The following is a 27,917-nucleotide window of genomic DNA, read 5'->3' as shown; positions in this document are numbered from 1 at the left end:
TTTGGAGCTAAAAAATATTTATCTGAGAAAAATGATTTTTATTTATTTAATTTTTTTCAATTGTCACGGCTTAACGTTAAAAACTTCTGTGAAGCACCTGTGCTCATCTAGATAAGTTCCCTAAGTGGTCTAGTTTCCAAAATGGGGTCAGTTCTTGGGGGTTTCCACTGTTTAGGCGCATCAGGTGGCTCTACAAACATGTAATGGCGTTTGCTAATTATGCCAGCATATTTTACATTCAAAAAGTGAAATGGTGCTCCTTACATTCCGAGCCCTGCTGTGCACCCAAACAGTAGATTTCCCCCACATATGGGGTATCTGCATGCTCAGGAGAAATTGCACAATAAAATGTGTGGTCCATTTTCTCCTGTTACCCTTGCGAAAGTAAAAAAAAAAAAAAAATAGGTATAAAGGAAAAAATTTTTAAAAGTAAATTTTTATTTTTTCCTTCCACATTCCAAAAATTCCTGTGAAGCACCTGAGGGGTTAACAAACTTCTTCAATGTGGTTGTGAGCACCTTGGGGGAGTTCAGCTTTTAGAATGGTGTCACTTTTGGGTATTTTCTGCCATATAGACCCCTCAAAGTGACTTCAACTGTGAGATGGTCCTTAAAAAAAATGGTTATGCAAATTTTGTTGGAAAAATGAGAAATCGCTGGTCAATTTTAACCCTTATAACTTCCTAACAAAAAAAAAGTTATGTTTCCAAAATTGTGCTGATGTAAAGTAGACATGTGGGAAATGTTATTTATTAACTATTTTGTGCGATATATCTCTCTGATTTAAGGGCATAAAAATGAAAAGTTTGAAAATTGCAACATTTTTGCCAAATTTCTGTGTTTTTTTTTTTTTTTTTTAACAAATGCAAGTCATAGGAAAGAAATTTTACCACTATCATAAAGTACAATATGTCATGAGAAATCATTCTCAGAATCACCGGGGTCCGATGAATCGTTCTAGAGTTATTATCTCATAAACTGACAGTGGTCAGAATTGTAAAAATTGGCCTGTCAGGAAGGTGAAAACAGACTTTGGGGTGAAGGGGTTAAAATAGTTGATTATTTGTTCAGCAGTTTTGAATTCTTCTTTTTCGGCAAGTCCAGACATCCTGAAAATAGCTTCTGCATATACTGTACTGTAAATTGAAGAGAAATGATGGCAAGATGCAGCCATGTCTGACGCCTCGCTCTACTTTGAACCATGCCGTGTCACCATGTTCTTTCTGTTCAGACTGTTGCTTCTTGGTCAATGTAAAGGTTCCCAATGAGGCTGATCAGATGGTTCGGCACATCCTTATCCTTCATGGTATTCCAAAACTTATGGAAATCTACACAGTCAAGGGCTTTGCTGTAAAGGGCCTGTCACACTAAGCGATATCGCTAGCAATATCTCTATAACGTCACTGGTTTTGTGACGTTATAGTGATATTGCTAGCGATGTCGTTATGTCTGATACTTACCTCCGACCGGCTCCCCCGCTGATTATCGCTGATCGCGCGAGAACGTCCTGGGCTGTTTCTCGTCGTCAGCTTCCTGCTGGGCTTCCTGCTGTGGAGACGAGCGACGCGTGGAGCCGGGCGGGAGGACGTCAGGATCGCCTCGTCTGACAGGTAAGTAGCGATCCCCGTCCCCAGCGATGTCGCTAGTGAGATCTGCCTGTGTGGCAGCTCACTAGCGACCACTTAGCGATGTACCAGTGATCCTGATCGCGTCATATCGCTAGTCGGGATCGCTGGTGCATCGCTAAGTGTGACAGGACCTTAAGTCAATTAAGCAAAAACAGATCTTGTATTCTTTGGCCTTTTCCATTATCTGTCTAATGTCAGCAATCGCATCTCCTGTTCCTCTGCCTTGAAATTGGGTGGTTGACAGCTTAAGCAGTTGATAAACCGTTGTATTGCAATCCTTTTGTACAATCTGACCTGTATTGTTTCCTGATTTCAAGATTTCTCTAATTCGAACACAAACGTTGTGTTGCCTGGTTGGAGCCCCCCCCTTTCAATTATTGTGTCAGTATTGCACATTATGTTGTGCCCACAGAGATGACTATTTTATAGTACCAAAATAGATTTAATCCTTGTTACATTATGGTCTTGGATATGTTTTGCTTCTTGTAGAATATGTTGTATTTAGGAGTCATTCTCTACAATGTATGTAGCCGAGCGCTTATTATTTCTTGCTATATTTCCCACTTTGCTGTTTGTTACTATGTTATATATTTTAAGGCCATGGAGTTTCATGATTGCCATTTCATTCTACTATTTTTATCTGATGGTTTTAGTGATTCACTTATGACGCCTTTGTAGCATTTTAGTGACTTAATAGTTTACATCTCTATACATATTTACCTTGCACTTCTCCCGCTCGGTCTGGTGCAGCTTCCACTCTGCAATTCCTATTTTTGTCTTGTCTAATTGCATATACGTCAATAAATGAACTTATATTTTTCATATTTTCTCGTGGTCTATCCCATAATTTCTCATAAACGATGTCTGTTTGTGGTAGGTGCTCGCTAGCAGTTGCACTATTCTATTTTAGGCCGAGCTATTACAGAAACAATACGGACCCACTGATAAAAATCTGATCCAAAACACTGATGGAGCTTGGTCCGCCTTATTCCCTTGTGAGAGGAGAAGTGATGAGCCTGAATGAGGCCTTACGGTGCTTTCACATTGCGTTTTGTCACTTGTTCGTTGATCCCATCGGGGGGGCTTATGTCTGAACCCTCTATCTCCCCCCCCCCCGCAAAACGGTATTCTGATGTACGCGCCAACGGGGTCATAGATTATATTGGTGCCTACACTGAATAGGCATCATTTTGGGGCGTGCACACCTACTGGAGACTGACACCTAGACGCAGAGGGTTTGGACTTATTTCTCTACGTGAGCAATGAATGTGTGACAAGATGCAAAGTGAAGGTACCCTTAGAGATCACAGCATGGAAGGACATGTGCACAGATTTGCAGTTAAGAGGGCAGGGCAAGGTTTGAGGTTATCTCGGGTCACAAAGGGAAAAAGACAGGCAATAGACAAGGAGGAAAGCACCGTATTGGAGTGGTGCTGATGCAGGCAAATTAAGGCAGCAGAACTCTGCATAGGAACACAGCCACCACTGCAGTTGAGCAGCAGGACATGATCAGTGCTTATAAGCTTTTTTGTATAAAAAAGAACAAAAGGGATGGCACTCACCGTTCTGAAGAAGTGAATTTATTTTCAGATAAAAAGCATAGGCTCGGGAGAGATGTGTGAACTGTGGACAACGGCCGTTTCACGTGCGCTTCAATGGTTCCGTTGAAGCGCAGTTGGCGTGAAACGGCCGTTGTCCACAGTTCACACATCTCTCCCGAGCCTATGCTTTTTATCTGAAAATAAATTCACTTCTTCAGAACGGTGAGTGCCATCCCTTTTGTTCTTTTTCATACAACGTAGCTATGCATGTTTTTCTTTGGATTGAGCACCTGTTCTGTGGGTAGCTGACGTCCAGCCCAGGTGTGTGTTTGTACCGCACTATAGTGCACATCAAGCTGGCGGCAGTGGTGCCGAATTTTCTTCTTATAAGCTTTTGTCAGTGGAGCTTGCAAGCATAGCACTGAAGCTAGCCAGGATCGCACTCTAAGCTCCTGATCCAGGCCAGCATCACAGCTATCATGCTCAGTCGATGCTGCAGAAGAAAGTTGCCACATATAGCAGCATCGTGGCGCACAGTTCGGGCACAGTGGTGAGACTATGCTGCTAGTCTGAAGTATTTCTGAAAAGTCACAGTAGGACAGACTCTCTAATACACATAGCCCAAAGATGTTTTACATTGGCAGTGATAAGCACCAATCTATAACATAATCGTAATCCGTGCCCATTTACTTCTGTTCAAGTGCTGAAATAATATGGAGGGCTTAGGAACGACCCTTTGTAAGGAAACCCTTTGTAGCAGGATGTTTAGTTTACATGGACAGCTGAACTGGTGACCAATGTAAACTTTTAGGTTTGCATAAAAGATCAGCATTAATCAATAGGTACAGCCTCACAAAGTAGCTCTTGAGCAGCCATGAAATAGACATGCGGGTCTACTGCCATTACACTAATCCATAACATTTGGTTATACGATATCCAGGATCAGTGAATTTAATGTATTTTTTTTTTCACGATCATAAGCACAATTTTACTTTTGCACAAAGGGGCAAAGTGATCTCAGCCTACTAAGTGTCCATACGTGTGGCATCCTTTTGCATCAGTTCCTACATCAATGCGGCGTGGCATGGACACGATCAGCCTGTGGCACTGCTGAGGTGTTATGGAAGCCCAGGTTGCTTTGATAGCAGCCTTCAGCTCATCTGCATTGTTGGGTCTGGTGTCTCTCATCTTCCTGTTGACAATACCCCATAGATTCTCCATTGGGTTTAGGTCAGGGGAGTTTGCTGGCCAATCAAGCACAGTGATACTGTTTGTAAACCAGGTATTGGTACTTTTGGCAATGTGGACAGGCAGGTGCCAAGTACTACTCGAGTATGACATTTTCAACTCCAAAAAGCTTGTCGGCAGAGGGAAGCATGAAGTTCTCTAAGATTTAGTGGTAGATGGCTGCGCTGACTTTGGCCTTGATAAAACACAGTGGACCTACACCAGCAGATAACATGGCTCCCCAAACCATCACTGATTAATTGTGAAAACGTCACGCTAGACCTCAAGCAGCTTGGATTGTGGCCTCTCCACTCTTCCTCCAGACTCTGGCACCTTGATGTCCAAATGAAATGCAAAATTTACTTTTCTCACGGAGTGTGTCAATGACTGCCTTCTGGACATCTCTCAAGTCAGCAGTCTTCCCCATGATTTTGGAACCTACTGAAACAGACTAAAGGACCTTCTTAAATGCTTGGGAAGCCTTTAAAGGTGGGGGTTTTTTTTATTATTCTAATTTACTGAGATAATGACTTTTGGGTTTAAATTGGCTGTAAGCCATAATCATCAACATTAACAGAAATAAACACTTTAAATAGATCACTCTGTTTGTAATGACTCTACATAATGAGTTTCACTTTTTGTATTGAAGAACTGAAATAAATGCACTTTTTAATATTGTAATTTTGAGAAGCACCTGTATATCTTGAAAAAAAATCCCCTTCTGTCTATTGTGTATGTAATCCTCTTGTTTCATGTTATCCATAAATTCATGAAAAAAAAAAGTTTGAAAATGGCATCGGCCGCACCTGTGCAGTAGCAACTATCTGCCTGCGCGGTAGAATCTATCGGATTGCTGATAGCTGCTACTGTGCAGGCGGCGCCATTTTAGTGGAGACAATTTTTTTTTTCTCTAGCAAGATGGCGCTGCTGGCACTTGCGCAGTAGCTGCTATCGGATCACTGATGGCTGCTACTGCGCAGGTGCAGCCGGCGCCATTTTCAAACTGATTTATGGATAACATGAAAGATTTTTTTCTTCTTCAAGATATCTATACAGTGGGTACAGAAAGTTTTCACACCTCTTTAAATTTTTCAGTTTCATTGCAGTCGTTTGGTAATTTCAAAAAATTCATTTTTTTTCTCAATGTACACTCTGCACCCCATCTTGACGAAAAAAAAAACCACAAATGTAGAAATTTTTGCAAATTTATTAAAGAAAAACTGAAATATCACATGGTCATAATTATTCAGACCCTTTGCTCAGTATTGAATAGATGCACCCTTTTGCGCAAGTACAGCCATGAGTCTTCTTGGGAATGATGCAACAAGTTTTTCACACCTGGATTTGGGGATCCTCTGCCATTCTTCCTTGCAGATCCTCTCCTGTTCCGTCAGGTTGGATGGTGAACATTGGTAGACAGCCATTTTCAGGTCTCTGCAGAGATGCTCAATTGGGTTTAGGTCAGGGCTCTGGCTGGGCAACTCAAGAATGGTCACAGGGTTGTTCTGAAGCCACTCCTTTGTTATTTTTGGTGTGTGGTTGGGGTCAGTCATGTTGGCAGGTGAACCTTCGGCCAAGTCTGAGGTCCACAGCAGTCTGGAAGAGGTTTTCATCCAGGATATCTCTGTACTTGGCCGCATTCATGTTTCCTTCAATTGCAACCAGTTGTCCTGTCCCTGCAGCTGAAAAACACCCCCATGGCATGATGGTGCCACCACCATGTTTCACTTTTGGGATTGTATTGGGCAGGTGATGAGCAGTGCCTGGTTTTCTCCACACATACCGCTTAGTTATCACCAAGAAGTTCTATCTTCGTCTCATCAGACCAGAGAATCTTATTTCTCATAGTCTGGGAGTCCTTCATGTGTTTTTTGCAAACTCTATGCGGACTTTCATATGTCTGGCACTGAGGAGAGGCTTCCGTCGGGCCACTCTGCCATAAAGGCCTGACTGGTGGTGGGCTGCAATCATAGTTGACTTTGTGGAACTTTCTCCCATCTCCCTACTGCATCTGTGGAGCTCAGCCACAGTGATCTTGGGGTTCTTCTTTACCTCTCTCACCAAGGCTCTTCTCCCACGATTGCTCAGTTCGGCTGGACAGCCAGGTCTAGGAAGACTTCCGGTGGTCCCAAACTTCTTCCATTTAAGGATTATGGAGGCCACTGTGCTCATAGGAACCTTGAGTACTGCAGAAATTATTTTGTAATCTTGGCCAGATCTGTGCCTTGCCACAATTCTGTCTCTGAACTCCTTGGCCAGTTTCTTAGATCAAATGAGAATCATGAGGTCTGACATGCACTGTAAGGTCTTACATAGACAGGTGTGTGCCTTTAAAAATCAAGTCCTATCAGTTTAATTAAACAGCTGGATTCCAATGAAGGAGTAGGACCATCTCAAGGAGGATCACAAGGAAATGGATAGCGTGTGACTTAAATATGAGGGTCTGAGCAAAGGGTCTGAATACTTATGACCATGTATGATATTTCAGTTTTTCTTGTAGAAATTTTTGCAAATTTATTAATTTTTTTTTTTTTTTTCCAGTCAAGATGTGGTGCATAGTGTACATTAATGAGAAAAAAAATGAACTTTGTTGAATTTAAAGGGGTAAAGAGTAACGAGGAATGCCGCCGCCTGACTACACATGCCGGATCCCGCCGCTGCCTGCCCACCCACCTCCATGCAGTCACAGCCGGCAGGAAAGACCGCGGCTTGAGGCCTGTGCTGGAGATTGGGTGCGGCCACCCTCTGGTGGCGCCGCACACCATCTCCAGCACAGGTCGCAAAACACCGTCTTTCCTGCCGGCTGTGAGAGGGGTGTAATGAGGGGGAGTAATGAGAGGGATGCCGCCGCTTGACTACACTCGCTGGATCCCGCCGCTGTCTGCCCACCCACCTCCGTGCAGTCACAGCCGGCAGGAAAGACTGCAGCTTGAGGCCTGTGCTGGAGATTGAGTGCGGCTACCCTCTGGTAGCGTCGCACACCATCTCCAGCATAGGCCGCAAAACACCATCTTTCCTGTGACTGCACGGAAGTGGGTGGGCCGCCACTCCTAGAGCCACAAAGCTGCCCCCATCATGATGTTACTGCCCTCCCGACGCGATAGCATCGGGCACACATCTAGTATTAAATATTCAGCATGTAAACTAGGGGGCAGGTCATCGTGGGATCAGTGACCTGTCAGAAGCCATACAGATTAATATGTAATCAGAGCACCACGTGAAGACCTCCCACAGGCCGCCTCGGAGCACGAGAATATCATTAACTCAAAACTGAAAATAAAAGTTAAACAACAACCACAAGATGGATATCATTGACCAAGGTAACATTTTAATCAGTATAACGGCGCCAACCTGACACTGTCCGGTTCCCTTTAAAAACATAGACGAACAAGACAGGGTTACACACTGTTGCACCAACTAATGCTATAGCAATTGACCTGTTAGCTTGTATTATTAGACAACATAATTGGATGGAGGGTTTTAAATATGTAAATCTGAAAGAAAAGATTTCTCTTTATGCAGATGATCTCTTATTTAATTGCTGGTCAGGAGCGTGTGGAGGTTAAACCTGAAATGTCTGTCTGGACCTGGTTGGCCTTTATCTGCGCTCACCTTTCTGGCTCCATGGGAGTGATTCAGAAATGCTTCAGGTACAGTTTGCATTTAATATGGTCTTGCTTTTAATACATTTAGGAGGCCGCAATGGCACAGCGAATATAAAAAACGTAGAGTAGGACTGCCCCATATGAGATTGCCTGGGCGCGGCGGGGTAACACAAATGACTGATCAATTTTTTGCTAAATGTCTCATTTTGAAATAGTTAGAAATTAATATGTGCATATTATGTATTGCGTTCTGACCATAAGCAGCGCTGGCTTCTCCCCTTTTTTTACAATACAAAATTTCACTTCCAATTGAAATGGTATCGGATATGGTGTTAACTGAGCACCCTAGGGTGCTAACAGAGTGACTGCGGCATACTCAAATATGTTTGAATCGCTGCTGCTGCATGTCTCACAGCTGTTCGACAGCAGCAATACATGCAGGTATTTCCTGTTTGTTAGGCAATCCCTGCTTGTGTTGCGGCTGTCGAACAGTCGTGAGACATGCAGCTGTAGCCACTCGAACATAGTATTCGAGTGCACCAAAGCTTTTCTGAGCACTTTTGTTAAACACTACTCGGGACTTTTTTTCCGATCTGTATATCTCCTTGAATAGGAGTGTTGGACGCTTTGGTAAATGCAAAAGATGCTAAAGGCCTTATACCTTTCATGTATAACTCCTCATTATTAAAAATCCTGGTAGGCCCTATGGAAGTAGTGAAATCCAGATGGAAGACGAATATGGGACAAATTACTGAGAGATGGAATATTTTACAATCAATATGCAAAGTATCAATAAATACGGCCCAAAGAAGATCCCAAATATTTATCAGACTATATAGAACTCCCAAACTGCTATATAGGATGGGCCTCAGGACAGATGATTGTTGCCCACATTGTAGGGAACATGGTGCAGACTTGGTCCATATGTTTTGGTCCTGCTCACACTTGGTTGGGTTTTGGGAGGAGGTGGGAAGATTGGTTAGCGAGGTCTTTAAAATTCAAATAACGTATCTCTTAGCCCCAAACAGAGAGTGTGTTGGACTATGTGGGAGAAATTGGAAACTCATCCCCATTACATCTGGCTATAGCTAAAATACAGCAAAAAATAAGGGAGTTTAAAACATAACTTAATAAATTTGTTTTAAAAAACTTAAAAAGACAAGTACAATAATAAAAAGGAAAAAGCAAAAATTGCTAGTAATATGGTGCGCAAAGAACTTATCACCTCAACCCCTATATCAGGACTGAATAGGGGTAGTGTCTCTGTGTAATAATTAATTTCAAACTTCTGAAGATGGAAGAATGGATCAGTGAAAAAAAAATGGACCAAATGTGCAACAAATGGATTGCAACCCTAGGTCCCCACTAATCCAAATGTAGCCTCAAAGGACAGTAATGGGGAAATTATCACTCAGCTTCTATGACCTATTCATTAACTGATGTTGTAGCATGTATGGTGGTTACAAATCATCCCACTCTCATACAGATAATGAGCTACCGCACATACAATTCTGAGTGATTAAACACACAGATTTCATGCATAATATGATCCTATTTGGGGTAGTCAAATGTATTACTAAGTAAAGCTACAGTATCAACTTTCTATTATCAATAAATTCTCCGAGTGGTTAGTTACCATTTCTGATGGTCACACCGTTAATCAAACACAAAACATAGAATGAAATTCCTTTAGGACAAAGACCACAACCATAGATAACTGCTGTCATTTATAATGAAAAAGGAATGCTCTCACCCATTAGGTCAGAGGATTGCCATACGACTGCAAGAGTACCAGTGTCAGTGTTCTGGGTAGAGGTCCCCTTTAACTATCTCCCGACGCCTTTCTCCATGATTCATCACGGGAGTTTGCCATAAACACTGTGGTTCATCATACCACACACACGAGGAAAAAAGGCAAATCGGACATAATTTCACACAAAATCCCAAAAATGGGCTGGACAAAATTGTTGGCACCTTTCAAGTTAATATTTGGTTTCACACCCTTTTGTGGTAAATAACTCCAATCAATCACTTCCCATAACCGTCAACAAGCTTCTTAGGCTACGTTCACACGTAGCGGAAATTAGCGCGAGAATTCCGGATTCCATTCCACAGGAAAATCGCATTTTAAATTCCCGCGCAAAAACTAGCATTTTGCAAGCATAATTATCTTGCAGAATGCTAGCGTTTTCCAAGCAATCGGGAGCATCGCTCGGAGAACTGATTGACAGGTTGGTCACACTCGTCAAACAGTGTTTGACGAGTGTGACCAACTGTTTACAACTGATGCTGCCTATGCAGCATCAGTAGTAAAAGATAGGATGTAAAAAAATAATAGAACAATATTTATTTTTTTAACCGTCCGATGTCCCGCCTCTCTCCACGCTTCTGGTCCCAGTAATCCTTTGCGAGAATGACCGCGATGGTGTCCGTTCTCGCGGGATCACGACGTCTTGCGGCCATTCGCGATGACATCAGAGCGTGACGTCTTGCAGTCATTCGCGATGACGGAGCGCGACGTCATAGCGAATGACCAAGATATTGCGATCCCGCGAGAACGGACGCCATCGCGGTCATTCTCGCAAAGGATTACTGGGACCGGGAGCGTGGAGAGAGGCGGGAAGGCTGCGTGGGACGTCGGAAGGTAAGAATAACAATATTTTTTATTTTAAATTCTATTTTTTACAGGGATATGCTGCCCGGAGGACAGTCTCCTCTCCTCCGGACCGCAGGTACCATCCGCAAATGTTCTGCTTACTTTTCGCATGGTGTGCACAGCCACATGCGGAAAGTAAGCAGAACAATGCATTCCTATGGGTGCAGGATCGCCGCGATTCCGCTAAATTAATGAACATGCTGCGTTTACCGCGAAGTGACTCCGCCGCGGAAAAAAATGCATTAGCACAGCATTGCGGAATCCCATAGGAAGGCATGGGATGCTTATTTTTCGCGGCAAAATCGTGTTTAAAACCGCCGCGAAAAACGCTACGTGTGAACTCAGCCTGACACCTCTCAACTGGAATTTTGGACCACTCTCTTCTTTTGAAAACTGCTCCAGGTCTCTCTTATGTGAAGGCACCTTCTCCCAACAGCAATTTTAAGATCTCTCCACAGGTGTTCAATGGGATTTAGTCGGACTCCTCTTGCTGCCACTTCAGAACTCTACAGCGCTCTGTTTCCATCCATTTCTGGGTGCTTCTTGAAGTATGTTTAGGGTCTCCTGGAAAACCCATGACCAAGGACGCAAATCCAGCTTTCTGACGCTGGGCACTACATTGCAACCCAAAATCCATTGGTAATTTTCAGATTTCATAGTGCTTGCATACAGTTCCAGAGGCAGCAAAACAACTCCAAAACATCTTTAAACCTCCACCATATTTGACTGTAGGTACTGTTTTCTTTTTAGACCTCATTCCATTTTAGGTAAACAGAATGATGTGATGCACCAAAAACCTTACCTTTGCCTCATCTGTCCACAAGAGGCTGTTCCAGAGGGATTTTTCGCTTACTCACTTACATTTTGGCAAACTGCAGTCTAGCTTGGTTTTGGCAGTAGTGAGGTCCTCCGCTTTATCCTTCTATAGCGATTTTCAGTCAAATGCCAATGGATAGTTCATTTTGACACTGATGTAGCCTGAGAATGCAGGACAGCTTGAGTTTCTTTGGAACATGATTGGGGCTGCTTATCCACCATTGGACTATCCTACGTTGCAACCTTTCATCAATTTTCTCTGCCATCCATGGAGATTAGCTACAGTGCCATGGGTTATAAATTTATTGATTATGCTGCGCACTGTGGACAAAAGAACATCAAGATCTCTGGAGATGGACTTGTAACCTTGAGATTCTTGATATTTTGCAACAATTTTTGTTCTCAATTCCTCAGTTCTCTTCTCTATGCTTAGTGTGGCACACACAGACACACAATACAAAGTTTGAGTCAACCCCTCTCCTTTTTATCTGGTTTCAGGTGTGATTTTCATATTGCCCACACCTGTTGCTTGCCACCGGTGAGTTTGAACAGGGATCACATGCTTGAAACAAAAGTTATTTATCCACAATTTTGGAAAGATGCCGACAATTTTGTTCAGCCCATTTGACATTTTATGTGAAATTGTATGTTTTTTTTTCTTGTGTTCCAACACATAGGAAATAAACGTGTGTGTGTATAACACATGAGTAATTGCATTAATTTTTTGGTAGCATTTCAATGGTGCTTACACTTTCGACTGATTGTACATCAAAAAGGGGGCCATTGCAAAATTTGGTAAATAAGGTGGGGGGGGGGGGGTTTATGGATTAAATGCCCAGTGGTAGTGTTAGAGGTACTGGAAAGATGCTGAATTTAACTTTCTTCTCCTCTAAAAGCAACCTAATATTTCAGATATGAAACACCTTACTGTATGGTTCTCATATTTAAATTGTTGTCTAGATATTGTACTCAGTATAATATTAAAATGTGTTCTGATAGACAAGAGAGAAGGTTGGGAGCGAAAGATTAGGACAAGAATATATGCACAAACAATAATTGATACAAAATTGTACTCTATTTCTTGGGACTGTACAACATGATTTTTTTTATCAACCATTTTGGAAGACGTAAAGGTTTGCTCAATAAAAAGGTTTTTAATTAAAAAAAAAAAAGGACAATGGTCTATGTATTTATGTGCAAGAAAATGAATATTTATGAATAGTTATGAGTAAATCGCTGCCATTTGAATGAGACTCCAAGTAGACATAATGTAAAAGGCCTACAACAGCAATAAAACAAATGAGAATTCTCTCTCCTTCCAGCTTTAATAGTTTCAAAAATAAAATAGAACACACAAAAGCACGAAAACCGTTCCAACACAATCGTCTCTTCAGGTAAAAGTCCTGCAGAATGAATATGTTCGTGAAGTTATACTCTGGTGGTTACACCTTCTCCCCTGTGAAATATCAATTCCCCCCTCCAATGGGGTGTTGGTCTATTCAATGTTTGTAGAGAACAAACCACAATTTCTCTCCCAGGCACGTAGTACATGTAAATTGTACAGTCGCTGGTTGGATTCTGCACAGTCACCAATTTATAAGGAAATTTTTTTTTCCCCCGCCACAATTTTTTTTTTTTTAATTAAGCAAACATTTTAATTTTTATTAATGGTTAGTTTTTCATGGGGCAAACACTAAAATATTTACACCTTAAAGAAGTGAAAGGCACCTGCATAAAATCAATATACAACTTTTCATGACAAAATGTTGTATAAAGGAATGACTACATTGGAGTGCACCAGAAAAATCCTTATGTCATGCTACGAAAGGTTCCGCCATGATTTGTCAGTAACCAGCGTAACCAAGAATTGCAAAATTTCTATTGTCTCAGATGACAGCACACTGGATTGGTGAACACCGGGCATGCAGAGGACCCAAAGACGTGGCCAGCTGAGGGAAGATGAGTCTAATTTCTTGATCTCCTGGTAAATGAAATGAGAAAAAAAAAATTCTCAAGATGACTAAATGTTGTGTAAATTATATTTTTCCAGGTATTGGAGGGAGAGCTCCAGACATCCCTGTTGATGGTCCTAGGAGAATCTAAGTAGGGGAAGAAAAAAAAACCATGTCAGAGTCCAGCAAAACTGTTCACTTATATTTTACTATATATCTTAAAGAGGATCTTTAACTAAGGGTACTGATCACAAAGTGTACTAGTGGCTGCAAAGTGCAATAAAGTGTTTATTTTTGCCTCTCTGTTAAAGAAATATTAGGAATTGAAGTCACTAATGAGTTAGATTTTTACAAAAGTTAAGTGGGCGTTAACAGATAGTTTTCACTGAGGGCGTGTATGATGCTGATCAATCAAACAGGAGGTAGAAAACCACTCCCCCATCATAGCTCAGAGCAAGTTTCTCAGTGTGAGATGTAACTATACAGCTCTGCTCTCCTGGTCTGATTACAAACTGCTGGGCGTAAGAGCAGAGATGCCCAACACCTCTCAGATAAGGCTGTCATATGTCTCACACAGGAGCAGCTTGCTCTGCTCTCACTGCAGAGCAATTTCAAGTTTGTGAGCACAACAGACTTAAAAGAGGTTGTGTCACGATAAAGAATACATTTAACCAAGCAGAAAAGGTGGAAATAAATTACAAAACTATTTTAGTTATTAAAAATTATGCTCAATTCAAATAACCAGTTTCATCTCCCTGGTGCTATTTCATCTGCAAGCTTTATCCGTCCTTTGAGTGACTGAAGTGTGTGTAGGGGGAACAGTGTGTGTGTGTGTGTGTGTGTGTGTGTGTGTGTGTGTGTGTGTGTGTGTAGGGGGAACAATTACATGCTTCTGTGCCTCCAGGAATCTGTTCCCTGCCTGAGATGAGGGCAATAATAATAATCTTTATTTATATAGCGCCAACATATTCCGCAGCGCTTTACAGTTTAACAGTTTCAAAACACAAGTCATAAGTAACAACGCTAACAATACAATAATTAAAGCAAAATAAGACGACCCTGCTCATGAGAGCTTACAATCTACAATGAGGTGGGGGAGAAACAGAGTACAGGTGTGTATTTACAATGGTGTATTTACAATGAAGGTCCAGCCATCTTGCGGGAGTGAAGGATGGATGGAGATAGTGAATGGGCTACACACGCACACTTACACAGAGAATGACTTTGATTAGTGAATGTGATAGGCCGCTCTGAACAGGTGTGTTTTGAGGGAGCGCCTAAAACTATGCAAATTGTGGATAGTCCTGATTTCTTGGGGTAGAGCATTCCAGAGGATAGGAGCAGCACGGGAGAAGTCTTGGAGTCGGGAGTGGGAGGTACGGATTAGTGCAGAGGTTAGTCGAAAGTCGTTTGCAGAGCGCAGCGATCGGGCAAGGAATATACGTTATGCAAAATAGGGATGGGGAGTTAGGGGGACCTCTTATGATGTGTAAGGAGGTGTGCGAGGACCATCTCGTGCCTCCTCTCTCATGAATACCGAGCACATGTGTCACGTGCGGCTTCCTAACGTTTTATTAATGTAATGTGCGGTTTTCTAATGTTCTTGTATTGTGTAACGTGCTGTATTATAATGTGATGTTCTCTTAATGTTTTACTACTGTAATGTAAATGTACTTTAGCTCAGGGACAGGATGGGGTACAAAGCTTCAGGGATATAGGGAAAGGATTTCCTGCCTTAGGGCAGAGCCCGGGCAGTCTTGCCCAGGGCGAGACAACAGGGAGAATAGAAGGTTTCCCCAGTAATGGGAATGAATCTACTCTAGACTGGCGAGCAGTGCGGACGGGCACTGGCTTAACGGAATCATCTTCAGGGGGAATTCGGGACCTGAGACCAGAAAGGGAAGCTGCTGCCATGTAACATACGGATGGGACGCCAATTGTTCACAGGGACGACAGGGAAAGTTCAGGAAGCTTTGCCCTGTGAGTACTGTGCCCCTGCTGTGACTGTTTAATAAAGTTTAATCGTTGGAACAGGAGCTTGGCTCTGTGGTGTTTCACGAAAACGGGACTCCCGCAACTGAAAGGAGTACTCTGCTACACACAGGACAAGTGAACGTGGAACGGAGGTAATGAACTGTACAGCCATACCGAAGTCTGTTTAAATTTTCATGTACAAGGTGCCGGGGTGCTCGCTTACTGTTGCTTGGTAGACTCGCCCAGGTCGCCTTGTTACACATGCTCGGCCACTCAAGAAAGATAAAGCTTGCAGACGGAATAATGCCAGGAGGCGCTATGGAGCATACTTCAGAAGCTGAAAGCTTGTTGTTTTTTGAATGGAGCATAATTTTTAACAACTGTAAATTGTTGATTGGTATGGTAATGGTAAATTGGTATGGTATGGTAAATTGTATGATTGGTCAGCATGACACCAGGAGAAGAAGCACACAAAGTCAGTGAACTCTCTCTGATAACACTGATAACACACACTTGGCGACTTACAAATTGCTTGCTTACACCAGACATAAGTATGATACTGACACATTCAGTAATAAGGAGAGCTGATAGACGTGTTTGTAATGTGACACAGTTAACTCAGATGCACTGCTCCTCACCCCACACAGACTCACGCAGGAGGTTAAACTAATATCAGAGCTGTATCATTACATCTCACACACTGAGAATCCTGTTCTAGGCTATGATGGGGCATGTTCGAGTGTTGCTGCTTGCTTATGGTTGGTCAGAGAAATACATGCCCCCAGTGAAAACTGTCTGACAAGACCCACTTGGACAAAAAGTTAACTCATTAGGTGCAAATACTTTGATAGCTAATATCTCCACAACAAAGGCAAAAAAATATTCCGTTCTGCAAACATTATTACATCATGTGAAATAAATTAAAACATGAAAAAATAGGAAAAAGGTCCTCTTTAAACAGTAATAACATGTCTTCCGATAAGTTCAATTATATTGGTTTCTTTAGGGCCTAGTTACACAAGTTTTTGGTCCTAGATGCTGTCCAATGCACACTGAGTATTTGGTGAGTTTTTTTACACCTGTATTTGCAGGCCAAAACCAGGAGTGGGTGATAAATACAGAAGTGATGCAAATGTTTCTATTATGCTTTTCCTCTGATTCTTCCACTCCTGAGTTTGGCTTACAAATACTGGGGTAAAAAAAAACCCCTCACCAAATACTGGATGTGTGCACATGGCCTAAGGCAGAAAATGGATGCTTGAATGAGGGTTAGTAACTTTTTACATGTATCACAACTGATTTTTTTTGCAAAGGCTTTTACCGACCCCCCTGAGTCTCAGTACTAAGAACAAGAGAATGATAAAAAGATAGGGGGCCTAGAAGTAGTGTTCCCATAACCCTGATTCAATTGTTATCATGGCCCACAGTCATAGCACAGAGGATCATCCTGGGCAGGAATAACAATTCTTGCAGTTAAATGTGACAGACTAGCAGTTTGTCTTTGTATATACATTACCTGTCTCTGTTGTAGCTGCTGCTGCTGTTCCATCTGCAATTTTTCTGTCTCAAACACTACTGGTAATACTAAAATCATGAATGAGGTGGTTCCTATCCATAATGCTGAGCGTGAAAAGCTGTGAAAAGCACACAGGAATTACTAAGCAAATAAGCAGAACGAATGAACTGTAATTATGATGTTCTTCAACCTAAGGCTCCATCAAAGGGGTTGTCCAAGCATAAAACATTCGTAACCGATCCTTCAGAGAGATGATCATTATCACATCGGTGGAGTCCATAGTCTAGAATCCCCACTTATCAGCTGTACCGGCTCCGACGGCAGCAGGATGTAAACACAGAGGAGGCGAAACAGCACAAATCTGTTTTATGTGTAGTTGTCGCTGACAGGTACTGCAGATCAGCTGCTACATCAATCAACAGTTCATCAGTGTTGGCGCTGGTTGTTAAACCCCACCCAACTGATGATGATCCAGCCTTAACAGGAGGTCATCAATATCCATATGAATGGACAACCCTTTAATCTTATCATGGCCTTCATTTAACATATAGACTGGATTGTAAACATAATTCAGGTGAATTACCTATAAATTTTTTTGGCAGCACAAACGGAGAAGTCAAACGTCACTCCTGCAGCACTTCGTAGACTGCCTGGAAACATCTCGGTCAGGCCCCATATCCTTTCTGATAGCGTCTCATCCAGCTAAAAAAAATAATCTACTTTACAGACAGCCCATTTCAAGAGGAATTCTGTTCAAAGCACTTCATTTAGGGCTCATTCAGACATCAGTGATTTTCCTCATACGCAAAAATACCTGACCAATTTTTATCAGATGTTCACCTGTTTAGTCAATTTATAATTTTTTTTACCATAAGAGTATTATCAGAAAAAAATAATTATTATATACTAGCTATGAACCCGTTCTACGCCCGGGTGGCGAGCATTTTTATTGGTATATGGTCTCCTATCCTGGTATGCATGGTCCCCCCTCATCCCCCAATCCTCCCCCAATCCTGGTATGCATGGTCCCCCCTCATCCCCCAATACTTTTCTGATGAAAGAGAAAATCAGTCAACACAAGGATAGCATTTGGGTGCTGAATGACTTTTCTCTCCTTACAGGGATTGTCCACTAGTTACAACCCTTTCTCATTCCTCATGTCTGATCTTGCTAAACCCATCTACGCTCACCTCCTGTGCTGGCACCGTCCTAGCAATGTCGGCACTCGTGTTCCCGGGGCTCACATGACGTTATGTTACATGAGCCCTGCGTCTATTCAGAGCTCGCTCCCTTGCCTTCAGACAAATCCAACCATCAACAGGAAATCATGGCTGCTCTGACTTCCTCTTGATGTTCGAAAGTGCAAGAAGCCGGTGCTGATAAGGTTGTGTCACACGAGCCCTGCACCTTATGTGAGCCCCGGGAGTGCCAGCACCGCTAGCAATGGAGGTGAGTATAAGTGATTTTATCATAACGGGGCCAATGAGGAATGAAAAGCAATCGACAACCCCTGTAAGAAATAACCAGTAAACACATTGTGGCTAAAGCTGTGGTCCGGCTTTTGCTTCTGTTATGTGGCAGTCTGGTAGGTCAGGGGTTCTGTTATTTATTCACTTGAACATTTTCTCCCACTCCTGTCTGTGGGCCCCGGGGTCACCGTCCACTCCTGTCTGTGGGCCCCGGGGTCACCGTCCACTCCTGTCTGTGGGCCCCGGGGTCACCGTCCACTCCTGTCTGTGGGCCCCGGGGTCACCGTCCACTCCTGTCTGTGGGCCCCGGGGTCACCGTCCACTCCTGTCTGTGGGCCCCGGGGTCACCGTCCACTCCTGTCTGTGGGCCCCGGGGTCACCGTCCACTCCTGTCTGTGGGCCCCGGGGTCACCGTCCACTCCTGTCTGTGGGCCCCGGGGTCACCGTCCACTCCTGTCTGTGGGCCCCGGGGTCACCGTCCACTCCTGTCTGTGGGCCCCGGGGTCACCGTCCACTCCTGTCTGTGGGCCCCGGGGTCACCGTCCACTCCTGTCTGTGGGCCCCGGGGTCACCGTCCACTCCTGTCTGTGGGCCCCGGGGTCACCGTCCACTCCTGTCTGTGGGCCCCGGGGTCACCGTCCACTCCTGTCTGTGGGCCCCGGGGTCACCGTCCACTCCTGTCTGTGGGCCCCGGGGTCACCGTCCACTCCTGTCTGTGGGCCCCGGGGTCACCGTCCACTCCTGTCTGTGGGCCCTGGGGTCACCGTCCACTCCTGTCTGTGGGCCCTGGGGTCACACTCCTGTCTGTGGGCCCTGGAGTCACCGTCCACTCCTGTCTGTGGGCCCTGGAGTCACACTCCTGTCTATGGGCCCCGGGGTCACCGTCCACTCCTGTCTGTGGGCCCCGGGGTCACCGTCCACTCCTGTCTGTGGGCCCCGGGGTCACCGTCCACTCCTGTCTGTGGGCCCCGGGGTCACACTCCTGTCTGTGGGCCCTGGAGTCACCGTCCACTCCTGTCTGTGGGCCCTGGAGTCACACTCCTGTCTATGGGCCCTGTAACATGGCAGCGAGCAGTGTGACCGCCAGGAACAGACCGCACTGACTGCAGCATCGCCCCATAATCACCTCCTCGTCATCCTCATCCTCCTCTTCCTCGGTGTCCGGGTTCCTAGCTCCGATGAGAGGGGTTTCCAGGGGCAGCTCAGACGGGGACGCCATGTCTTCTCAACGTGCGGGAACACTCAGGGGTCACACCACCGGAACGACGTCACTGGAAACAAATACCGGCACCACACGATAGGGGTGAGCGGTAAAACGCCGGCTGCCTCCTAGTGGCGAGCTCAGGATCTGCACGCCAGAGAGCAATAAAAATGCTGGAAAAGGGAATGAGTGCAATGTATGGAGGAGGCGACCAAGAGCGATGGGGAGGAGCACGTGGCTAGAAGAAGTATCTGATATGATAAATAAACACAGGTCCTCCTTTATCTCATGCCATCTGGGCCGCAGTCATACAAGAACCGAGACTTGCAGAAATGTAGAGACCCCCGGTAACACATTGCGGGTCTGGAGCACACGCCGCAGGTCCGATTACACAGCGTTAGGGCAGGAGATTTTTATAGATCCCATCCACTTTTTTGGAACTGTAAGGGTATGTGCACATGTTGCGGATTGCTGTGCGGAATTTTCCGCAGCCTTTGGCAGAATCCGCTGGTCAAAATCCACACGTTTTTATGCGGATTTCGTGCGGGTTTCGCCTGCGTTCTTACACCTGCGGATCCGCAACGTGAGCACATACCCTAAGACGCAGCGCAGGGTGAAAAATGAATCCCGAGCACACAGCCTTAGGCCACGCTCGCACGTTATAAGAATCATTTTTATTTCTATGGCGCCAACATATTCCGCAGCACTTTACAATTTAGGTCTCCTTCACAGTCCATTTTTTAAGGACTGCAAAAAACACACACACCCATTGTATCCTATGGTGGTGAGCACATGACTTTTTTTTTTGTTTTACTGGCAGCACCAAGCAAATGCGTGCCACTCACACACTGATGACATCGCCTCAATACCCAGCACTGATACCGGCGGAGCGGAGCATTCAGCTGCATCGAAATACATGCAGCCGCACACTCCGGTCCCGAGTGACAGCGACAGTGTCGGATATGGAGACGCGGGTTTCTCGCATTGCAGTTGCAAGTGTGACCCCGGCCTCACACATATCTCACAACCCAAGAGTGAGGATCCTGCTCGCAAGCTTACAATCCCTGAGGAAAGAGGGGAGACACAAAGGGTATGTGCACACTAGGGTGACCGCAAAAAATCGATGTCAGAATCTTGTTCGTCTGGACCCCACAAAACGATTCCCCTTTCCAGATATTGAGAGAGCCAAAATTTGAGCTCGATCAAACGACGTTAACCCGTGCCGCTCGTCGCTCAAAGTTTGTAAAAATCCAAATTGAGGTATTTTAAGATTTAGGTATTTTGCATAGTCTGTTAGACTATAAAGAATGTGACAACAACATTGCAGAAATAGCCCTGACCAAATTTTCGAACCATTTGTGGTATTTGAATGCAGAGTTGGTGGGATTATCGTTTTTTGATCCCACCATTACAGACAATGAAAAGTTGTTAATGGCTAATAAATTGCTCAGTAGCACAGATGAACCATCAGAGCACGCTAACCTACATGAGTTGATAATTTTACATAGTTATCTTATCTATTCTAGAGCTTTTGTTAAAGTAGTTTTTGAAACGTCAGAATATAATGCTCGGCATTTGCTTACAACTTGCAGGACATATTGCTTTTGTTCTTCATCTTTTGTCAGAAGGTCGTTAAAGTCCGTTACTTCCTACGTCTTTTAATTTTTCTTTCCTAACTTTTGGATTTACAACCCTAGCGTGCTCTGATGGTTCATCTGTGCTACTGAGCAATTTATTAGCCATTAACAACTTTTCATTGTCTGTAATGGTGGGATCAAAAAACGATAATCCCACCAACTCTGCATTCAAATACCACAAATGGTTCGAAAATTTGGTCAGGGCTATTTCTGCAATGTTGTTGTCACATTCTTTATAGTCTAACAGACTATGCAAAATACCTAAATCTTAAAATACCTCAATTTGGATTTTTTCAAACTTTGAGCGACGAGCGGCACGGGTTAACGTCGTTTGATCGAGTTCAAATTTTGGCTCTCTCAATATCTGGAAAGGGGAATCATTTTGTGGGGTCCAGACGAACAAGATTCTGACATTTTTTCCCCCCATATGAGATCCGGTCACCCTAGTGCACACGTTGCGGACTGCTGTGCGGAATTGTCCGCATATTTTGGCAGAATCCGCAGGTAAAAATCCGTGCATTTTTTATGCGGATTTTCTGCAGTTTTTGTGCGCACTAAATCCGCGGGTAAAACGCAGGCCTTAGGAAGGTATTTTCAGTCCAACTGCTATTTGTATGGAAAATGGACCTCACACAGACAGCTCTTCATCATTGCTGGTTCTCCAGTTTTCAGGAGTAGTTTGCTTCTTTTTGGTGGCTTTATTGTTTGTGGATTATTCTTTATGGATCAGATTCATCATTGCTATCCTGCCAGTTTGTTTGGTGTGACTACTAGTGATGAGTGAGCGTGCTCGAGTGCTAATCGAGTGTCTTCGGCACGCTCTAATACTATGTTCGAGTCCCCGCGGCTGCATGTCTCATGGCGGTCTAACAGCCACAACACATGCAGCGATTTTTTTAACAAGCACGTAACCCTGTTGAACAGCCGTGAGACATGCAGCCTTGTGACTCAGTATTAGAGCAAGCTGATAGATAGCACTGGAGCACGCTCACTCATCACTAGTGACGAACACTCACTAAGGCTAGTTTCACATTAGCGTTTACGGCCGTTGCTAAGCCCCGCCCCCCTGCTGCGCCTCCGCCGGTAGCTCCGCCTGCGGACGCATGACGCTGCATGCTGCATGCGTCCTGCGTCCCCTATCTTTAGCACTGGGGACGCAGGCTGTGCGCAGTATGCGTTTGGCGGCGCATGCGTCCTTTTGACGCTGCGCCGACCAGCGCCAAACGCAACAGGCTGCAATTTGGTGCGCTCAGTTCAGCGTCAAAAGGACGCATGCGCCGCCAAACGCATACTGCACACGGCCTGCGTCCCCAGTGCTAAAGATAGGGGACGCATGACGCATGCAGCGTCATGCGTCCGTAGGCGGAGCTACCGGCGGAGGTGCGGCAGGGGGCGGGGCTTAGCAGCGGCCGTGCGCAGCCCGACGCTGCAGCCGTAAACGCTAATGTGAAACTAGCCTTAGTGACTTTTTGATTTACAACAAATTCTTCAGTTTGTGCCTTTTTTTGCCAAGTTATCTTTTGAGGTTTGGTTTGTTGTCTAATTTTTACAGCAATGTGACTTTTCCAGATGTTTTAGGACTCGTGCACTTTGGATTGCACTTGGCCATGCAAGTCAGTGAGTGCGTGGGCAACACGGGACTGTACTTGGATGACATTTGAGTGTAGTCCATTTTCCACGGCCTGACAGATGGAGAATTTTTTTTTGTGCATCTTCTCCTCATCCAAAGAAATCGGACCACACTGTGACCAAACACCGGTTAGTGTGATTTGCATAATTGACTCATCGATTTTGAAGAATTTGACAAAAAAAATCAGCGAATACAAGACAAAAAAAGGAAAAGTGACTTCAAGACATTGCAAGGTCAAGGGCACCTGGTTCGATTTATGAACAAAACTAGTGGATCTGCTATGTGGATGGGAATACAGAGCTGCACACGGAGCCAGTCAAAAAGCAAATTGCGGGCGTGACTGATCTGATGAATTTTGAGGCTTCCGTGAATGTAGCCTTAGGCCGGTTGCACACATCACCTTTTTTGGCATGTGTGCAAGCTGTTAGTTTTGTGGATAACAATGAATGTGACTTTTCACGTCCTGGGTTTTTTTCAGGGAGGGTCTGAAAAAAAAGAGAGCTGTATCCTACTTTAACCCCTTCCCGACATGCGCCTTGCATGTACTGATATGCGTGAGCTGCGTTTCCACAAACAGCAGTACATGTACAGCGGCACGATCACGCGGCCTCATGCTGAGCGCGGTGTCAACTGTGTGAGAGCTGACACCCCGCAGCAATGCCCACGATTGGTGCTAGACATTTAACCCATCTGATGCCCGTTAGTAGTGACAGAGGCATAGATGAACATCACGCAGGGAATTAATTGATGGCAGGGTCCTGCAGGGAAGGTGGCTGAGAGCCTCCTTCTCTACTTGTCAGATGCGGATGTGATACTCTGCAGTGCAGAGTATCAGATCAGCGATCTGACACCATACAGTGATGTCCCAGGATGGGACAATGTAAAAAAGTAAAAAGTGTAAGAATATTTTTTTTAAAGTCCACAAATAAAGAAAAAAAAAATCAAATGTTTTTCCAATAAATACATTTAATTACATAAATAAAAAAATAAACAATAAAAGTACAAATATTTGGTATCACCTCGTCCGCAACGACCCGCCCTATGAAACTGTTAACTAGTCAACCCCTTCAGTGAACGCCATAAAAAAAAGAAAAAAAAAACGAGGCAATTAACGATGCCAAGGAACAAAAAGTGCAATAAAACGCAATAAAAAATACAAATGTAAATAAATATGGGAGTAAATATGGTACCACTGAAAACGTCATCTTGTCCCGTCAGCCGAAATATGGAAAAATTATAGCTCTCAAAATGTGGTGATGCAAAAACTAGTTTTCGCAATAAAAAGCGTCTTTTAGTGTGTGACAGCAGCCAAACATAAAAACCCAATATAAATCTGGTATCACTGTAATCGGCGTAAAAGAATAAATAAAACCAATTCTTCTGTGGCGCCCCCAGGAGTATGGCTGCCACAGTGGCTTTGCCTTCCTCCAGGGAGGATGATACCAGGCTTGGAAGCAGTGAAGGGTCTCTCTCGCAGCTAACCTATACATGCAACACAGTTCCACTCCAGGCCAGCAGGGGGGACTCTGAACCGGAATTGAAGGGAGAAGTGCTCTCTGGGGGCCAAGAGGAAGGAGTGGTCAGTTAGTGTGAGGAGGGCCATGTGTGTAGACATGTGGAGAGAAGCTGGAGGTTGAGCTGAGGAAAGAGAGCTCCCTCACAGCGAGAGCGCATGAACTGGAGCCTGGTCTCCACGGTTGTACGGATACTAACGGTCCTGCAACAGACACCAGAGGAGTAGGAGGCTGTAAGTGCCCTACCCCCATCTAAGACTCGGAGGCACAACAGCACGGAGTGAGCCAAGAGAGGAATAGCGGCTACGGCTGTCTGCCATACGAGGAGGGCTAGTAGAGGAGAATTAGGAGGAACTTCAGTGTAACTCAGTACTAGGAGTACTTCACTGAAATAAGCGCTAAGAAGGAGACTGCACAGTCCATCTGCTGAGAGAATCCTGAGCTGCTTCCAGGCTAGCCTGCTCCGGTACCATCTGTAATCAGGACCCTGGACTGCATTTAACAAGTAAAGGTACAGAAATTGCACCCCACTGTGTCTTTTGTCTGCTTCCTACCCTTCTGGCACTGCTACATCCCCGAGCCAACCACATCTACACTGCCCTGGGAATACAGCTTCACCTGTGGGGAGCTTTCATCTTTGCTGCACCATACCATCAGTCCCAGAGGATCTGCATGCAGCGTTGGCTTAACATCTCACTTGCCGAACACCACAGGTGGCGTCACGAACTATTCCATTAACTACATTCCACCATTCAAACTTCCCCTATTATTTTGGCGCCCAGGGCCACAGACCGGGTCACCGCTGCTGTAACACATCCCGCTGACACCGGCCCGGTACCGAGTACCCCACAGCCCTGGGAGAGCGACCCACTTCACCTGCTGTTGATTTTTTTCATTCTGCCTCCCAAAGATTGCAGTAAGGCTCGGCGCACATTTATCCTGCGCTCTGTGCTGAGCACTTACACCGGGGTTTCCGTGTAAATCTCTGAAATACGTGATTCAGACGGAACCTCTGGCAGAAGATTCCCTATAATGAGGCAGATGGAGGCACTGTGGATGATTTAGGACATGTGATCCGGTGGTGTCCGTCTTTTCAGGATTGCATAAAAGTGCCGTCGGCCATAGTTTTGTGCACTTCTGAAAAGGACAACGCTGAACAGAGGCTAGACAGAGTCCAGAGTAAGGCTATGTGCACGAGTTGCGGATTTTGAGTTTTTGCCACGAAAACGCATACAAAAATCATCCCATGTAATCCTATGGCATTCTGCACATGCTGTGCTAATGCTGCATATTTTTCCGCGGCGGAATCACATCACGGAAAAATATGCAGCATGCTCATTCTTTGTGCGGATCTGCTTACTTTCCGCATGTGGCTGTGCCCACCATGCGCAAAGTAAGCGGAAAATATGCAGATGGTACCCAGGGTCTGGAGAGGATTTGCTGCGGCTGTACGCAGCGTCCAATCCGCAGCAAATACTGAAGGAATACGCCCCATGGAAACATACCTTAATATGGCTCTACTTCCCTTCTGTGCTTTGCACTGTGCCTCAGAAGTAGTTTTCAACCATATATGAGGTATCGGTGAACTCAGGATACATTGAAAAACAATTTTGGGGGTCCATTTTCTCATTTTGCCCTTGTGAAAATACAAAATTTAGAGCTAAAAAAGATTTTTGCGGGAAAAATTTAATTTTTGCAGCTTAATGTTATAAACTTCTGTGAAGCACCTGGTGATTCAAGGTGTTCAATACACATTTAGATAAATTCCCAGAGGGGTCTAATTTCCAGAATGGTGTCACTTGTTGGGGGTTTCCACTGTTTAGGCACATCAGCGGCTCTCCAAACGCAGCATGGCTTCCACTAATTATTCCAGTAAAATTTACATTCAAAAAGTCAAATGGCGCTCCTTCCCATCCGAGCCCTGCCATGTGTCCAAACAGTAGATTTCCCCCACATATGGAGTATCTGCATTCTCAGGAGAAATTGCACAACAAAATGTATGGTCCATTTTCTCCTGTTACCCTTGCGAAAGTAAAACAAAAAAAATTAGGTCTAAAGGTAAATTTTTGCGAAAGAAAAGTAAATGTTTATTTTTTTCCTTCCAAGTGCCATAAATTCCTGTGAAGCGCCTGAAGGGTTAATAAACTTCTTGAATGTGGTTTTGAGCACCTTGAGGGGTCATGTAATTTTTAGGGATTTTCTGTCATATAGGCCCCTTGAAATGTGAGGTGGTCCCTAAAAAAAAAATGGTTTTGTAAATTTTGTTGTAAAAATGAGAAATTGCTGCTCAACTTTTAACCCTTAAAACTTCCTAACAAAAAAATTGTTTCCAAAATTGTTTTGATGTAGACATGTGAGAAATGTTATTTATTAACTATTTTGTGCAATATGACAGATTTAAGGACATGAAAATTAAATGTCTGAAAATTGCAACATTTTCGCCAAATTCCCATTTTTTTTTCAAAAATATATGCAAAGAAATGTTACCACCATCATGAAGTACAATATGTCACGAGGAAACAGTCTCAGAATCAGTGGGATCTGTTGAAGCATTCCAGAGTTATGATCTCATAAAGTGACAGTGGTCAGAATTGTAAAAACTGGCCTGGTCAGGAAGGCGAAAACAGGCTTCGGGGTGAAGGGGTTAATCTTCGTTGTGGCTCAAACTCACCAATGCAAGTCAATGGTCACGTTTATATAAAAAAAAAAAAAAGTACACCGTTGTCATCCCTCCACGCTTTGTATTTTTAATGAGTAGGAAACATTAAGATTCTTTCAAGCCTGGAAAAAGAAGGATGGCAGGTGACGCAATCCATATATACCCGATCACTGCCTGATCCCCCGCAAATTGTGTCTGCGGACCCTTGAAGCACTTGGCGTTGTGAGAACAGTGGAGTTCGTTCTTTGGGTTTTTGCACATCTGTTTTTTTTTTTTGTATGTTTGTGATACAGAATGATTTTTAAGGTCATGAAGTAAACTATGGACTAATTTATCAGAAGTCTCCCTATTAATATCAGGTTTCATTCTGAGGAGGAGAAACTAATCTGTAACTGGCAGCAGACCTCTTTTTTGTCCATGTGCACTGGTACATTGACCATAATGGGTGCGTGCACTCTCCATGTACGGTCCGTGGCTCCCAAGGATAGCAAACATCTGTATAATCGACTCGTCTGAATGAGCACTAAAGCGAAGGCTACAAGATAACATGTGTTGCCTGATATTAAGATTACATTTAATCATTTTTTTTGTGTTGCACCCTGAGACCTAGAGCAACTGACACTATAATAGTTTCCAAAAATCTATTTTCTGACACTGGCCACACGCAACTCGCTTGCCAAACCCTCCAATGCGAGTCGCATAGATCTTACCTGAGGTCGCCTGCAGATGAGCGTATGAAACATTATCTGAGCTTCATCCAGAAAACTTGGACCATTTTTAACAGTGTTCGATCCGTTCCCATACATTAATAAATGTAAATGATCATATACAGGTTCCTGGGTTTATAACAGATGTAGCCGTAAAAATCAGATGCCACTCGGATGGTCTGTTTG

At 44.1% G+C, this 27,917-nt stretch overlaps 1 protein-coding gene across 1 annotated transcript; it reads right to left on the bottom strand.

Moving 5' to 3' along the window:
* Nucleotides 1–12,778: 12,778 nt before the first annotated feature.
* Nucleotides 12,779–19,736, bottom strand: TOMM22 (translocase of outer mitochondrial membrane 22). The gene is made up of 4 exons (XM_073549464.1): nt 19,510–19,736; nt 17,498–17,616; nt 16,915–17,032; nt 12,779–13,571 (listed from the first exon to the last, which is right to left on the bottom strand). The coding sequence occupies exons 1-4, from the start codon at nt 19,600–19,602 to the stop codon at nt 13,509–13,511; spliced, it is 393 nt and encodes a 130-aa protein (XP_073405565.1). The 5' UTR covers nt 19,603–19,736; the 3' UTR covers nt 12,779–13,508.
* Between the last annotated feature and the right edge of the window lie 8,181 nt (nt 19,737–27,917).

This window comes from Dendrobates tinctorius, unplaced genomic scaffold (assembly GCF_039654945.1).
Source record: "Dendrobates tinctorius isolate UK_male_01 unplaced genomic scaffold, ASM3965494v1 ptg000159l, whole genome shotgun sequence".
Classification (NCBI taxonomy): domain Eukaryota; kingdom Metazoa; phylum Chordata; class Amphibia; order Anura; family Dendrobatidae; genus Dendrobates; species Dendrobates tinctorius.
The sequence above is the reverse complement of the archived record's forward strand: the minus strand, read 5'-3'. Positions and strand labels throughout refer to the sequence as shown.